Source organism: Crotalus tigris, unplaced genomic scaffold (assembly GCF_016545835.1).
Source record: "Crotalus tigris isolate CLP2741 ecotype Arizona unplaced genomic scaffold, ASM1654583v1 scf7180000017753.6788120, whole genome shotgun sequence".
NCBI lineage: Eukaryota > Metazoa > Chordata > Lepidosauria > Squamata > Viperidae > Crotalus > Crotalus tigris.
The window spans coordinates 6,039,297-6,055,889 of NW_024096615.1; the positions used below are offsets into that span (position 1 = coordinate 6,039,297).

A 16,593-nucleotide genomic window follows, 5' to 3' on the forward strand; every position below is an offset into this window, starting at 1 on the left:
CCGCCGCCGCCTCCGCCGCCCCCGGGGCCACCTGCGTTAAGCGGCGCGTGCGGCCGACGGAGCCCCCCCCCGCCCTCAGCCCTGGACAGGCAGCCCGGCCGGAGCTGGGCGGTGGCGGCGCGTCCGTCTCCTCCTCCGCCCTCCTGAAGGGAAAACCATCACAATAACCAGAGCAATAAGGCAGCCTTAGGCGGAGCGGACGCCTGGCCGCCTCGCCCACTGACTGACTGACGGACGAGAGTCCGGCGGTTTTTTTGGGTTTTGGCTGCGGGGGGGGGATATACGGGATCTCTTGGCTGAGGGGGGGGCTCGGCGGTCGCGCTTTTGGGGCCCCTCCCCGTTTCTCTCGGGCGGGAGGGGCCGCTGGCGGGGAGAGAGAGCGCGTAGGGGAGGCAGGGACGCCTCGGGGCTGCTTCAGGCGAAGCGGCGGCGAGCGGCGTCCTCGCCCGCTGACCGACTGGACGGACTGACAAAGACGCCGGCTGAGGAGAGCGGCGGAGGCGGCGGCGGGGGGTGGGGGCACAGTCGCTCTTTTGGCCCCTCCCCGCTTCTGCCAGGTGGGCGGGGGGAGCCGAGGCAGGAGACTCTCCCAGGCGGCGGCGGCGGCGGCTGCTTGAGGCGAAGCGGCGGAGAGCAGCGCGCGCGCCGGTCCATCCTCGCCCGCGGACTGGACAGGACTGACTGAGGCGGGGGGGGGGAGAGAGAGAGAGACCCGCTCTGCGGGCCGGCTGAGGCGGGCGCGTCTCCTCGGCCCCTCCCCGTTTCCCCGGGGCGGGAGGGGGCGAGGCAGGACGCCGCGGCGGCGGCTGCCCTGGGCTGAGCGGCACCATGGCCGGGGACGGGCTGCGGGGCAGGGGCCGGCGGCGGCGGCGGCGGCAGCGGCGGCACCAGCGGCTTCTCCCCCCTGCCCGCTGCTAGCCATGGCCAATGGCAGCGGCGGCGGCGGCGGCGGCTCCAGCGGCTCCAGCTACTACGCGGGCGGCGGCAGCGGCAGCCTTAGGATGAGCAGCCCGGCCGGCGGCGGCGGCGGCGGCAGCAGCCTGAACGCGGCTTCGTCCTCGGCGCCCGCCCGCGCCTCCAACGCGCTCATCATCCCGCTCACCATGGAGGTGCCCTGCGACAGCGGGCAGCGCATGTGGTGGGCCTTCCTGGCTTCCTCCATGGTCACCTTCTTCGGGGGCCTCTTCATCATCCTGCTCTGGAGGACCCTCAAGTACCTGTGGACCGTCTGCTGCCACTGCGGGGCCAAGGAGAAGGTGAGGGCCCGAGCGGCAGCCACCCCCGCCCCGCCCCACGGGCTTCCCCCCCTCCCCCGTGGCCTTCGTCATGTCCCCGGCTCTTGCCCTCGGGGCGGCTCCCTCTGAACGGGACCCTAAGCGGGGAAAAGTTAAAATCCAACCTTAAGATCAAAGACACGTGCGGGAGGGGGGGCAGGGGGCGGGGGGGGTCCGTTATTAGTCGACCAAGCCCCTCCCAAATATTGGACCACCGATCGGAGTTACTAAGGGACTTAGTTAAAGCAAGCGAATGCGCTTAACTTTATTATTATTATTATTATTATTATTATTATTATTATTATTATTATTATCACTATCACTATCACTATCACTATCACTCATCATCATCATCATTATCATCATCATCATCATTATCACTATCACTATCACTCATTATCATTATTATTATCATTATGACTATCACATTATTATCATTGTCATTGTCATCATTATTGTCATTATATTATTATTATTGTTGTTGTTGTTGTTATCATCATCATCATCACTATCACTATCACTCATTATCATCATCATCATTATTATTATTATTATCATCATCATCATCATCATCACTATCACTATCACTATCATTACACTATCACTCATTATCATCATTATCATTGTCATTGTCATCATTATTGTCATCATCATCATCATTATTGTCATATTATTATTATTATTATTATTATTATTATTATTATTATTATTATTATTATTATTATTATTATTATTACGTTTCTTCCCATTGCATTTCATGGTATCTTGGAAATAGTTCATTTTCGGAGCCAGGAATCTATTTTAGTTTTTTTTTTTTTTAAATGTAATGTTGATGCTTCCAAAGGGAAAGAAAAGCATGTTACTGATCATCGTTTTTTTTTAAAAAAAATCATGTTTTTTTGTTGTTGTTTTTTTTAAATCACAATTGCTGTAAACCTTTTTAATTGCAACATGCCATCCGGGAAAGTAGACAAAAGTTTTAGACGGAAAGGTGAGGTGGCTTGGTTCTCTCCCCCCCCCCCCCGCCACCCGCCAGCTCTCCAAGTCTCCTTGACAAACTATTGGAGAATAACCAATCAGAGTTACTAAGGGGTTTCTACCCATTAATTAAACCAACCAACACACTTATATTTTTCTATAACGTTTCGTGATGCAGAAAAATAGAAGAGTTTAAGCATCTTGGAAATGCACTTTCATTGCTAGAAATCAAAAGGGAAACAAAAGCATGTTACTGCTAATCGCTTGTTTTTGTTTGTTTCTTTTAAAAACCACAATTGCTATAAACCTTTTATTTGCAATATGCTATCCTGGAAAGTAGACAGAAGTTTTATAAGGCTTGGTTCCCTGGCCAGCTCTCCAGTTCCCTTCCCAAACTACTGGTGATATAACCAATCAGAGTTACTAATGGACTTCTTATCCATTCCGCTTTTAGTGCCTTTATATTTTCTTGGGGCATCTTCCTGGGGGATTCTCTCCCCTCTTTTCAGGCAGAGTATAGCCCTGGGAGATAGGTTGGGGCTGAGTGCCTCATCATTCTGCGCTTGCTGGTGGAGAAGGATGGGGCAGAATTTGAAAGTGGGGTCACCAAACGGCAAGACCGAACCTGTTTCCCTTTTGCAGACAGGCGAGAAACTTGGAGATGGGACATATGTCCCAGCTTGTCACTTGGGATGACCCTGAACGCAGTTCAGCTTGGAAGGAAACATGGCTAGAGGGGCAGTTGCATAGCTGATCCTGAACATGCTAATATTTGGTCAAAAATAAGCTGGACCGAGAGGGAGGCTGGGCCATCTCCGTGTATATTTGGGCGTTGATAGTTTGAAGGATTCAACATGCCATGTCACCCAAAGTCAAAATCCTACTGAGTTCCGTGAAGCTTAGAATTATAGCTTTAGTCCCCAATAAAATGGACTGAGACAAAGTTTTCTTCTTGCTGATCATTTTTTCAGCTTCCCCCCCCCCAAATTACTGTGGTTCATCTCTTTTCTCCCTTCCATGGGATGCTGTTCTTCTTTTACTAGAAAAGTTTAAGCATTCTTTGGCACTGTATTAAGGAACAAATTTGTCTGCCTGAATTAAGCTGATTGTAGGTGACCCCCTGAAAGGAGCCTTACAACCATCTGTTCAATCACTCTTTTCCTTTCCTTGTTTGTCGCTGCCAATTTAAGGACACCGAGATCTTGAAAAGCCAGATTCCAAGGGACGTTGTGTGAAATGACAGTTGTGTAAGGACATAAATGTTGGGAGTGAGGAATAAGCACAGCGAATCTTCTGTCTTGTCCAACAGTGCCTTCCCCCATCTGCTGAAAACCCACAAACAGAAAGAAATACGGCTTCTAATAAATATTAGGACTCCCCAATTAATTTGGTTGGGTTTTTTTTTTTTTTTTTTTTTTTTTGCTTTTACCATGCCAAATCTTTCTTGTCCATGTATGGGTTCAGCTGTCTGGCAAAGTTTAAAATTTTGACCTGTCCGTGTCAAGTTTTACTTGATTTAGCCATTGCCAGCAACAGGTGAATGAATAACAAAATAATAAAATAAACAAATACTCTCAGCAACAACCCCTTTCCCCAATCAATACAGGCTCCAAATAAGGGTTTCCTAGTTCACTTAGACCACCATAGAATTAAAAGGGTTGAATATAATTTGGAAGGAAACGGAGAGGTGCAAATGCTACCATTTGCAACAGTTTCTAGGGCATGTGTGAAAGAGATACTTGAAAGATACAACGTACAAAAACAATCCCAGCTAGTATTTCAAACGTGGCCTGGGATTTCTCTCTCTTTAATATTTGGGTGTCCTTCAGGTGTAAAATTCAACTTGGTTCACTTTTCGCAGAAATGGTGAATTCTTCAGTTGATGAATTTATCTTCCTCATTCTGATCCAGTTCCCTTTTCATTCCAAAGAAGAATAAAAATCTTGTTTCCATTGATCAAGACTTCAGATTTGAAGCATTTGGAGGGATCTCTCTCTTTCCTGCCTCTAATCAGCTCCAGTTGAGACTTTGATTGTGGAAAGTTTTCAAAAGTGTTGGGAAAGCAAGCAATGTTTCGACTGACCAAAGTGTTGCGTTGATAAGTCTTGTTCAGGTGCCTGTTGAAAAGTGACAGGGAAAAGAGAAAAGGAAATAGACCACTGTGGAGGCCAACATTTTGAGCTTTTCAAGCTTCTTCTACGTTTCATCCACTCAATCCATAACCTTCATCTGGATTTGTAGTCTTCTGAAAATACTTCCTGGGCAGAATTAACATGAGGTGGCCTTCCAACAGAAGCCCCATGGAAGCAAAACAGGAAGGGTGTTGAGGACTTCGTTGGGATTTGGAATTTGAGCATCCGCATTAACTGACTTAAATTTTGAAGATGCTGACTCTTCGCATGCTTAATTTATCAGCCTGGTCATCACTTTCATTGGTGGTTATTATGGTGCATTTTATATCTGAAATACTGTCCAGTTCTTTCTTTCTTTCTTTCTTTCTTTCTTTCTTTCTTTCTTTCTTTCTTTCTTTCTTTCTTTCTTTCTCTCTCTCTCTCTCTCTCTTTCTTTCTTTCTTTCTTTCTTTCTTTCTTTTTCCGTCTTTTTTTCTTTCTTTCTTCCTTCCTTCCTTCTTTCCTTCTTTCCTTCCTTCCTTCCGTCTTTCTTTCTTTCTTCCTTCCTTCCTTCCTTCCTTCCTTCCTTCCTTCCTTCCTTCCTTCCTTTCTTTCTTTCTTTCTTTCTTTCTTTCTTTTTGCAATATTTTAAAAAGGAACCAGAAGAGTTAGGGAAAGATCAGGAAAATGCAGCTGGAATGATGAGGGGGTTTGAAGGCTGGAATGCCTGGGGCTCTTTAATTTTTAGAGGACAATTGAGAGAGGATATAATTCCAGGTATTCCTCAATATAGGACCACAATGGAAAGCCCAACATTTCTGTTGTTAAGTGAGACATTTGTTAAGTGAGTCTTGCCCCATTTTACGACGTTTCTTGCCTCAATTGTTTAAGGGAATCCCTGAAATTGTTAAGTTAGTAATCTGGTTGTAAAGTGAACCTGGCTCCCCCCCCCCTTGACTTTGATTGTCAGAAAGTCACCAAAGGGGAGCACGTGAACCACCAGGACACTGCAAACCATCATAAATATGAGCCTCTGAATCTAGATCACGTGTCCATGGGGATGCTGCAACGGTTGTGAGAGTGCAAAATGGTCTATTCTGTTCTGCTCTGCTCTGCTCTATTCTATTTTCTATTCTATTCTATTCTATTTTCTATTCTATTTTCTATTCTATTTTCTATTCTATTCTATTCTACTCTATTCTATTTTCTGTTCTATTTTCTGTTCTATTTTCTATTCTATTCTATTTTCTATTCTATTCTATTTTCTATTCTATTCTATTCTATTTTCTATTCTATTCTATTTTCTTTTCTATTCTATTCTATTCTATTCTATTCTATTCTATTTTCTATTCTATTCTATTCTATTCTATTTTTCTATTCTATTCTATTCTTCAATCCTTTATTTTAATTCTAACTCTAACTCTAACTCTTACTCTAACTCTAATTCTAACTCTAATTCTAATTCTAATTCTAATTCCAATCCTATCCTATCCTATCCTATCCTATCCTATCCTATCCTATCCTATCCTATCCTATCCTATCCTATCCTATCAACTTACAAATAGTTGAAGTGTATCACTTCTGGTTTAGTTAAAAAAAAGTATAGAAACAAATGTTTGGGCTGTGTTTCTTGTTTTCCCAGAAAGATGTAACTGGGATGATCCTTGAAAAAGAAAGCATAACTTGTTTCTTAAGATACTCAGTTGCTGGGTTTCTGTTGGTTTTGCTGATCATGTTCCTTAGCCATTGACTATACTCTTCAAATGGTTCCTGAATTCTGGCATCTATTTTGCTTAGAGAGCAGGTGTGCACATTTAAGATCGCTGCTTGGGGTGTGAAATGAACCTTTTGTTCGTGACTGCTTGTTAAGGATTAACCTGGATGTGTCACTGCGGCTAAGGAGTACAATTCCTCCTATGCGTTTCTGTAGGTGGGATGGAGTGTGGTGAAAAGGGACTGAGAACTCAGTGTTCATTAGCCTCCATTTCAGTCCTGGAACATGTTGGTTTAATCCAAGTACACCGAGAGATCAAAAAGACACACTGTAAGAAAAATTATGTGGCTCAGGAAGAGAAACAGCTCAGCCCTTCTGGGGAGTCCTTATGTTTTAATACGACTCCTTTTATCTTGTCTTCTTCACATCCAACTTGATGAAGCATTCTGAAGACGTTCAGCTGGACCTTACACAGAAATGGCTTCTTTGTTCATTTTGGATTCTCAAGGAGGGCCATGGATGTCGCTGGCCATTTCCTCTCCCCCGAATGCTCCTTACTTCAGTTTAACAGTGCTACAAGTCTACAAGTCTGTCGGTTGTCATTGCTTGGCGCAGATTTGTCCACATTAGGAAGGGTAGGATTGTGGCTGACCTGCCATTCAGCTTTGCAGTCTTAGAGTGCTGAATACTTTGTTTATTTTTTTATTTCCAAGAATGCTTTTCTGGCAAAGCAAAGCCGAGTGTTAAGGCTCTTTGGTGTGGCACCTTGATAGGCAACCGAGGACTCTCCAAAAGAGGCCAGCCGCTGGATATTCTCCATTTGCCTTTTTTTACCTTTTCTAGTTTGTGAATGGAAAGACCAGGTCTGTTCCAGCTATTCCTGGCACACAGATACACATAAAACACACACCAGCCTTTTAAATATATATGGTTGCTAGGCTGCTGTCAAGATATGACATTCAGCTATTGGATCTCTTGCTTCCTCGCAGATATGCCATCACCTAGCTTACAATGTGGATTTCTTTGAAAATAATTTGGAAGTAAAAGGGAAAGATGATAGAAACAACACAGCAATGAAATATTTTCCCCAAATAATGAGACCTCTGAAGAAAGAACGCTAAACCACGTTGAAATAACTGGGCATCGTTTCATTTCAGCTATACAGATTGCATTTGAGTATTTGTTCCCATTCTCATCTTAGGGTGGCTAGCTGAGAGGAAGCCAGCATTAACATGGCATGCTTCTATAGCACTGGTTCTCAACCTGTGGGGTCGGGACCCCATTTGGGGTCGAACGACCATTTCACGGGGGTCGCCAAACAACGCAGTCCGCCATTTTTTCCCCCTTTTCCTTTTATTCTATTGGCTTTCAAAAGCCAATAGAATAGACTCTCTTGAGTAGAGTCTAATTCTATTGGCTTTCAAAAGCCAATAGGAATTGTCCAGGCTGTCTCTGCCCTGCTGAGCCCGCCAAAAGTCCCATTCTGCAAACGGTGCTGCACCAGTTGAGTAGTCCTCGACTTATGATCGGTTGGGGGTCGCGGCATTAAAAAGGTTTGAGAACCATTGTTCTAGAGGCATTTTAAAGCAACATTTCCCTTTGGGAAACTGGAAAGATAGCTAGCATAAAATTGTGAAGAATTCTTCTGGGGAAATCCTTATTAAATTCATACTTTTTCCTCTATGCCAACAATAATACAAGGTGGTTGGGGTGATGTGCCAACCAAAGGGAGATTCTTAAGGTGATCTATAGCAGGGGTTCCTAACCCCCGGTCTGTGGACTGGCTTAATCGGAAGGAAGTCTGAGAATAGACAGGGAGAAGCGAGATCAGATATAATTCTATCAGATGGAGCTGTGGTTCATTCATATCTCTCTGGTCTTTCTGAGAACAATGTTCCTGATAGCTGTTCTAGACCCAGAGCACATTAGGAGATACTTGGCAAAGGTGGAACTCCACTCGCTAGAACGCCTTTCTCTGGAGGATTGTTTGACCCTGGCGTTTCTTTCATGCTGACAGACCCCAAATAAACTTGTTGGTAAGCCTTTGTCCCTTAGTAACGTGGTGGGAAGTCACTGAGCTTATTATTGATTGCTACGTTCATGTTGTTATGTTTGTGGTGTATCTCTCAGGGTCTACAAAGATTGGAGCAGTCTATAAAAAGGTAGAAACAACCAAATCTATCCACTTCTCTCAAAGGTTTCAATTTTGCTATGACTGTTTCTGGAGTGTGTCATAAATTATCTCTGAATAAATGTGAAATGAAACATCCTGCCTCTTCCATGATAAAGAGCACAGATTTCATTTGATCAGTGTTGTAATATGTTAATGCCTTTTGTTGGAGAAAACGGTCTGATCCAGAGAGTTATGTAGAACAGGAATTCCTGCTAGATATTTCCCAGATAGTATAAATGAAAACCGTATTCACACCAATTGGCTACATTCATAAGATGAATGTACCAGATTTGTGCACCAAAATCGTAGTGCTGCTAAAGATGCTCAATTTAGGGGTAACCTTGGTTGACCCGCCTGTTTTGGTAGCCTGCAATGTTGGCTAAACTCAGCTAGCTTGGCTTAGTTTATAATTCAGCAAAGCCCAATTCATTCAGTAACTCAGTTTTACGCATTGCATAGATGTTGTTTACTTTTGTTTGTTTGTTTGCTTTCAGCATAACATGGACAGCAATTAAAGTGATCCCTTGGCTGGCTAGTTGCTTAACCATGATAGATCTGTTGTCACTGAACTGAGCCTTATTAATTCCTTTAATTTTTTTTTCTGCTGCTGAGCCATGCTAGTTTCTGACCTATGTCAAAATTGCATGTTTGATACACCATTTTTCTCTCCTTTCTCCTTCCTCATGGTCCCATCTGCTCTTTTTTTCTTGCTCTGATGTCATGAAAGAAGAAGAAGAAGAAGAAGAAAGACAGAGGGAGGGAGGGAGGGAGGGAGAAAATGGTGTATTTCCAGGAATGAATGGCACAAGGAGGAAATGACTAGATTCATGGGGTCTCATTCCCTGCAGTATGTGGAAAGGATAACAAATAGGTAACAAAGCACATCAGCTGATGTGCCTTGCCTTCAGCTCTTCTGCATGAAGGCTCTTCAGAGGAATGACGTTATGCAAACAAATTAAGCTTTAAGGCCAGGCAGGAAGAGACTATAATATGGAAGATTGGATATTTATTTATTAAGAACACTCACAATGACTCCAGGCAATTTGCAAAAATAAAATCCCAACACAAAGCCCAGTAAATCCCCACTCTGCTGATGACAACAATCACACCAAGCTTTTGATGGGCTCCATATCTCCCTGGGGTTCCCAGGACCATTGTCAAAACCACGTATTCAAGGCCCTGTGAAAGAGTGTCAATGTAGGGACTAATTTTATTACCGCAGAGATGATGCTTCACAGGGAGGGAGGCACTATGGAGAAGACCTTTCTTCTTGATCCTATTAGAGGGACCTCCTTAAGAGGGGGGGGGGAACCCATAACCTACTCTGCCTCCCCACCCTAGTGGGCTGGGTAGATATAACTGGGAAAAGACAGTACTTCAAATATTGTAGGAGAACCTGGGGGTGGAGTCAAAAGAGGGCTCAGTCTAGAATCCCTACATAGCCACAAGCGAACTAAGTCCAATCTCCCTTGAAGTCCCTTGACCCTTATCCAACTCCAAGCAGGGGCTAATTTAAGAATATTCCTGTGCATAGACATTGAGTGCAATACATCAGTTTAATTTGACCTCCCTGTGTAGACTTTACGGGCTGTTTTTTGATGCTGAAAGTTATCGTTTCATGGCACCACTGACTGATTTGGGATATATGAGAATCGGCGTGGAACTACTTTTCCTCTTTTCCTTTTTTAGAATGGGGCTCTTAATTTGGACTGTAAAGATGTCAGGAGACGTGTAAACTTGGGCGGAGGAAAAATTGGGTTATTTTCACAGTTTGTTTGATGCATTGAAATACATTTTTTTCCCCTGAGAAGGGATCTGTTGGTTTTATCAGATTCTCAAAGGAGCCTGTGGCCCAGAAAGCTTAGAAACCCTTGCTACAGACAGTCAAGGTTAAAATCAATGATGCTGGCCATTTACTGACAATTGACATTTTCCTGCCACACTGTGCACAGAGTGGGATTAGCTGGAGAGAGTTCCTGGAATGACTCACACTGCACTTCTTCTGTTAGCTGTGCTATGTTTTGATGTGGGTTTAATAAGCCTCCGAGAAGAACACTACAGACACGCATCCTTTAGCAAATGGCTGTAGTAGCTCTCTGTCAGAAAAGGGCTAGAGCAGTGGTTCTCAACCTGTGGGTCGGGACTCCATTTGGGGTCGAACGACCATTTCACAGGGGTTGCCAAACAACGCAGTCTGCCATTTCCCCCCCTTTTCCTTAGCTGTGCTACTCCCTTTTATTCTATTGGTTTTTGAAAGCCAATAGAATAGACTCTCTTGAATAGAGTCTAATTCTATTGCTTTCAAAAGCCAATAGGAATTGTCCAGGCTGTCTCTGCCCTGCTGAGCCCGCCAAAAGTCCCATTCTGCAAACGGTGCTGCACCAGTTGAGTAGTCCTCGACTTACGACTGGTTGAGTAGTCCTCGACTTACGACCGATTGGAGGTTGCGGCATTAAAAAGATTGAGAACCACTGGGCTAGACTCATACGCAGAAACAGCCTGAGGGATGGGTGACCTGTCTCAGACATTGTGAAAAGTAGCTACAACATCCCAGGGATCCACTCCCACATTGCCTGAGCCTGCTTTACCACCAATTAAGGAATTCTGGGAGTCGAAGTCCACCAGTCTTTTGAGTTTCTGGGTTTGGAGACCCCTGCATTAAAGCCCACAATTGGTGGCTGATTTCCTTCCGGGATTGCTAGCTTGGTTATCCAGGCAGAATAAAAATCAGTTGTCAGAACCATGCCGCTTACTTTTCTGCTGATTTGAGAAATGTATTTTAAGATAGCCACGAAGAAGGGCCTGGAGATATTTGCAGATGCAGAGATGCACAGACATTCTCTAGTTTGCATAAGGGGGTGCCCAGAGCCGCTCCTTATTCTTGGCAGAAGTTAATGATTGCTAGTTTCTGATGCCAGGCTGAAGTGTTTTCAGCTGCTTCCCTCCTAGAAAGAGAAAAACAGACAGCTTCATTTTTCCTGCAAATGAAAGAAGGTCTCTTGGAGACCAAGGTAAACTGATTAACACCAGAGGGAAGGTAGGAAACACAGGGGACACAAATGAGAATCCTGCATTAGAAGATGCTGTGATGCTAAACCCACTATCCCAGATCAATTCAGGGCCACCACAGGCAAATAAGCAATATTCGACGCTCACAATGGTCTGCTTGATACTTCTTCTACTGTTGACCTAAATGGGGGGTGGGGTGGCCAGGGGAAAGAAGGTGGCTGGGGGAAAGAAGAGATTGGACAGTCCTTTGTCCAAATGGTATGGGGTCTCCTGCTTGAGCTGTAGGTTAGACTAGATGACCTCCAACAAGACCTTCCAACTCTATTATTCTGTTTTTCTCCTCTTCTGAAAATGTAAGTTGGACATAAAGAAGTGTTATCAAATGATAACGCCCAATAAAGTCAAACAGAGGTCCAGGTTAATTAAACTAATTGGCTTTAGAGACAAATCCATCAGGAAAAATTGCAGTGGGAATGTTTTCTGCCTCAATCTACCAAGTAAATATATTGGAATCGGCTATGTTGTCCAAGATTGATCTGGATGGCATCGCAGAAGACTTTAAATTAGACTGAGCTATAGTCATATATGGCCTTTGATGTTCCCTTTTTTTGGGGCCAGAATGAATTGTTTATATTATTCACAAGATATCAGGCGGGCAGTAGCTTAATGTATTTGAGTGTATGTTAAAATACCCACTTCGTTCTTTGCATCAAAGTTTTAAGTTGCTTTTATCCACAAGACGAGAAAGACAGCTGGAAATTCAGATGGGGAGAGAGGCTAAAAATCAGTCCTATTCAGAGTCTTATAGCAATTTGTCTCGTGGGGCTCCAGAGTGGCTGAACATCAAACTTCTCCGAGATCAAGCTGACATCTTCCACGTTTACTAAACACAAGAGTTTAGGCCAATTGCAGCTGCTTGGCTGAAAACAGATGTTTTGAGGAGTCAGACTGACTTTCCCTTTGATCTAAATTGCAGATAGACTTAGGCTGAAATATTCCCAACCCAGAAAGGCAGAGCCACTTCAGAAGAGTAAACTAACCTGCTTATTTAGTGGTAATTTTCAGTAAAAGGTCTGAATATTTTCAGGACACATTTCCAGGTTGATTAGGATCTGCTTCCCAGGGGCAGAACTAAATGAGAAGACAAGTTAAATGTCTTAAATGAGGATATCCCATTAAAGGGACTTATATGGAGAACTGCTTGCATGGGCAAAACAGGAAAAAAGTGGGGAATAGAATAAAGGAAAATAAAATAAAAAAACTGAATATGTATATAAGTGAAGCTCCATGTATGTAAATGTGTCAGGAAAGTATATCAGTTAAAGCAACAGTCTAGAAAGTGGAGGCTGTAAGGTCTAGTAGACCAAGGGTGGGGAACCTTGGCTCTTTTATGACTTGTGGACGTCAACTCCCAGAATTCCCGAGCCAGCCATGCTGGGAATTCTGGGAGTTGAAGTCCACAAGTCATAAAAGAGCCAAGGTTCCCCACCCTGTGTGGGATTGATTGGACCAAGTGATGGTACCAAACGATCTTAGTATCCGCCCTGCTAATACAACTCCTTTAACTGCTATACAACGCTGTCTACTTCCTTTGCACCATTTGTGTGTGCTTGCGTCAAATTGTAGATTTTGCTGGCTCAGGAATTCTGGGAGTTGAAGTCCACAAGTCATAAAAGAGCCAAGGTTCCCCACCCCTGGTCTAGACTTAGTAGGAAGCCAGCAACCTTGGGCCAGTCCTTCTCTCTCAGCCCTAGGAAGGAGGCAATGGCAAACCATGTAGAATAGAAGGGACCTTATGGGTCATCTAGTCCAACCCCCTGCTGAAGCAGGAGACCCTATACCATACCTATGCATTTGTGGGTTGAAAGCACAAACCTCCAGCTAATTGGTGCCGCATGCACATGTTTTGAGTGACTCTTTTTCTGTAGCCTGGCCTAGATGCCAAGGATTGCTTCTGCCAGGAAAACAATCACACATTAGCTCACCTGCGTTGTTGATGTGGTATTTCCCTGGCATTTCCTCTGCAGCGTTACATTCACACTTTGAAGATGTCGCCTGGCTTTGAGGTTTTTCAGCCCCAGGATTTATGAATGAATCATTCCATTGATCGCCTGTTAAGTAGACAGATCTGAAGGTCGTGCAAATCATGCACCAGGCGGGTGGGGCTCAGGCTGTGATGAATGGGAGATTTTCTTGGCGGGGGATTTGATGGCCTTTTTGGACTAGCAAAATATTTTTAAGGCTGAGTCGCTCGCTCCGAGTTGAAGGGTGATTGTTTTTCCCTTCTGCTGTAATCCGATAATTGTCCTCCGATCTTTCAAGCGAGCAAGCGGCTCTGAGCAGCTGGTTGGCAAGGAATGGAAGCAACTGCATTTCTGCTTCTCACTGCTGCCTGTTGCAATTCTCAGGTAGTAGCCCTCAACCTACAATCACAATTCAGCCCAGAATTTATGTTGCTAAACAGGATAAATGGGTTAGGTGAGTTTCATCCCATTGTACGACTTTTCTCACCACGTTTGTTAAGCGAACCGCTGCAGTTGTTGAATTAGTAACTTGGTTGTTAAGGGAAGCTCGGCTTCCCCCCCCCCCCGGCTTTGCTTGCAAAAGGGGATCACGTGACTTTGAGACACAGCAATGGTTGTAAGTGTGAACCAGTTGCCAAGTGTCCGAATTTTGATCACGTGACCCTGGGGATGCTGCAACGATCGTAAGTGTGAAAAACAGTCGTAAGTCATTCTTTTCAGCGCCCTTGTAAGTTTGAACGGTCACTAAATGAACTGTTGTAAGTCAAGAACCACCTGTACGATTCCCTGTACAATTCTCCTTGAGTCAGGAATGAAGTTTGCTGACAGATTCTTCATTAAATTGCATCCAGGAAAGAATATCTGAATTATATCCATGGTTCATGTTTGATTCTTCTTACTGCTGTTGAAGGATTATCCAGTTGTTAAGAGAGGTGAGAAAGATTTTTTTGGGGGGGAGGGTTGTTACCTGAAGTAACAAACTGGAAATAAGTAAGTGAATTAGCCAATATAAATTGGGAGAAGTAGGTCCTGCAAGAAGCATAGATATTATGCAACATAATGTATGATATGTTTTGCCTATCCCACAATTCACATAACTGGAAATGACCTCATAGCGTGCTGAAAATTATATAAAAGTGGGATTTGTGTCTCTCATAATAATTACTTTCCCTTGACCTAGAATATTTAATATGGCGTGCATGGGTCTCTTTATGAAATGTCTTTAGCAATTTAGACTGGCCCAAAAAAGATGCATTTCACATGTCTGAAGGATCTCTTGATTCCTTTTCGTTTACAATGTTTTGATTTTGAGGGGTTCCTTTCCACAAGTGGTAACAAATTACAAAATATTGTATGATTTGGATGATGCTGGGTTTATTTTTGAACCAACTTTACTAAGTTTCAAAAAGAGAGAAAATACAAAATAACAAAAAAAGGTTGGGAAGGGAGGCGATCAAAAGGAAAGGGAAATTCAAAAGTGGCAACAACAATAACAAAATAGAAAAAAAATGCAAAATTGTTTCTTCAGTACAGATACAGATATATATATAATAAAATAGCCCATTACACTAAGTTGAAATGAAAACCTTACATAAAGCAATGCCAATTAAACAAAGTTAACACTATGATTATATTATAAAATGTCTTATTCTGAATTCTAAACATATTACAAATATAGGATACACCTATCTTGCAATAATACACTATATTTTTATCATTATAAGACCTCTCATGATCAAACCTTAAAGTCAAATTTTCATTTTTATGTTTCTCAAGGTAGTCCTCAATTTACAACTACAAGTGAGCCCAAAGTTTCTGTTGCTAAGCGAGACAGTTCTTAAGTGCTCTTTATTCCATTTTATGATCTTTCTTGCCACCGCTGTTAAGTTGTTCAGTTAGTAACACGGTTGTTAAGTGAATCTGGCTTCCCCATTGATCTTTGTTTATCAGAAAGTTGCAAGAGGGGATCACATGATCCCAGGACACTACAACTGTCATACATACAAGTCAGTTGCCACGCATCTGAATTCTGATCACGTGACCATGATGCTGCTGCAACGGTCATAAGTGTGAAGAACGGTCATAAGTCACTTTTTTCAGTGCTGTTGCAACTTTGGATGGTCACTGAATGAACTGTGGTGCCTGTATTCCCACAACTCTTACTCCTCTAGATCATAGCATCCCGCAGAGGGATGCAGGCATATAAATAAGTTAGATTTTAGAAGCCTGACTTGTAGAACAAACATTAGAAATCAAACGAGCAAGCTGGCATTAAGAGTTCCAGGCTGATCAGCTAAGATTTTGTTAGCTGAGCTATTCTTAGCTTGTTTGAGCTTCCTCCAGCTCTCCTTGTGAACGCAGTATTGTGTTCTTAAAAGGAAAAAAAATCTTTTTTAGTGTCGGCTTAGCTCTCTTGTCGTAACCAAGAAAGGCAAGCATCAGGAGGAGCGGATTTGAGTCTGTAGCCGTTAATCAAAATGAATCATTTGTTAAGATGCATCTTTGACTTGGGGCTTTGGGTCCAGGCTAGATATTTCAGGCCTAGATGGGTGAGAGAGAACAGGTGTGATGTGGGGAGCCAAAGTAAACATGAAATCTGCTGGCTTTCCTTAAATGTACTTAGGTGACAGATGGTGGATCGCTTTTGTTAAGCGTGTCTGAGCAACATCCATAAAGGCAAACATGGTTGCTTACACAGACTCTCCGAAGGCATTTTGGCCCGGCTGTTGATATTCTCCTAAAGTTTGTAATTAACCAAAGGAAACATAGGCGAGGGTGAAAAGATACCCCTGGCTTTTCCCCACTCTGGGCAATCAAGAATCACCCTTCCTCTTTGGCATAAAGTTGGAGTAAGATACGGATGTGAACACATGATAATTTTAGGGTCCATGTCTGCAGTTTTATGTGTTGCATAAGGAAACCTGATCATGTATCAACAAGGGATTAGGGTAGGAAAGCAGATGCTGAGTTAGGGCTTCTACCATGTATAAAGGCACAGAGAATTTAGGTCAACCATCCTCAACCTGAATTGCCCTCAAAGTAGAAAAATGGCATTTGAGACCCTCTATTTTAGTATCGGCTCTTGTTGGTGTGAGCTGCTGGGAAGCTCAAGCAGGTGACTTACAACATCAGTTGCAAACGTGAAACCCACATCCACTCTGCCTTCCCAACAGCTTACAAGAAATACCTAGCTAGGTTAGGTGAAATCTTAGTTTAATATTGCCCCCAACAATCCGGGTCCTCATTTTACCGACTTCGGAAGGATGGAAGGCTGAGTCAAACTTGAGCTGGTTAGGATCGAACTCCTGGC

General features: G+C 43.5%; 1 protein-coding gene across 1 annotated transcript in view; it reads left to right on the plus strand.

Annotated features, from left to right (window-relative positions):
* Positions 1-283: 283 nt before the first annotated feature.
* Positions 284-16,593, plus strand: part of KCNMA1 (potassium calcium-activated channel subfamily M alpha 1) — a 50,836-nt gene continuing 34,526 nt past the window's right edge. Inside the window, exon 1 of the mRNA XM_039340576.1 lies at positions 284-1,256. Coding sequence (XP_039196510.1) covers positions 921-1,256 — 336 coding nt within the window. The 5' untranslated portion in view covers positions 284-920. The remainder of the gene's footprint in view (positions 1,257-16,593) is intronic.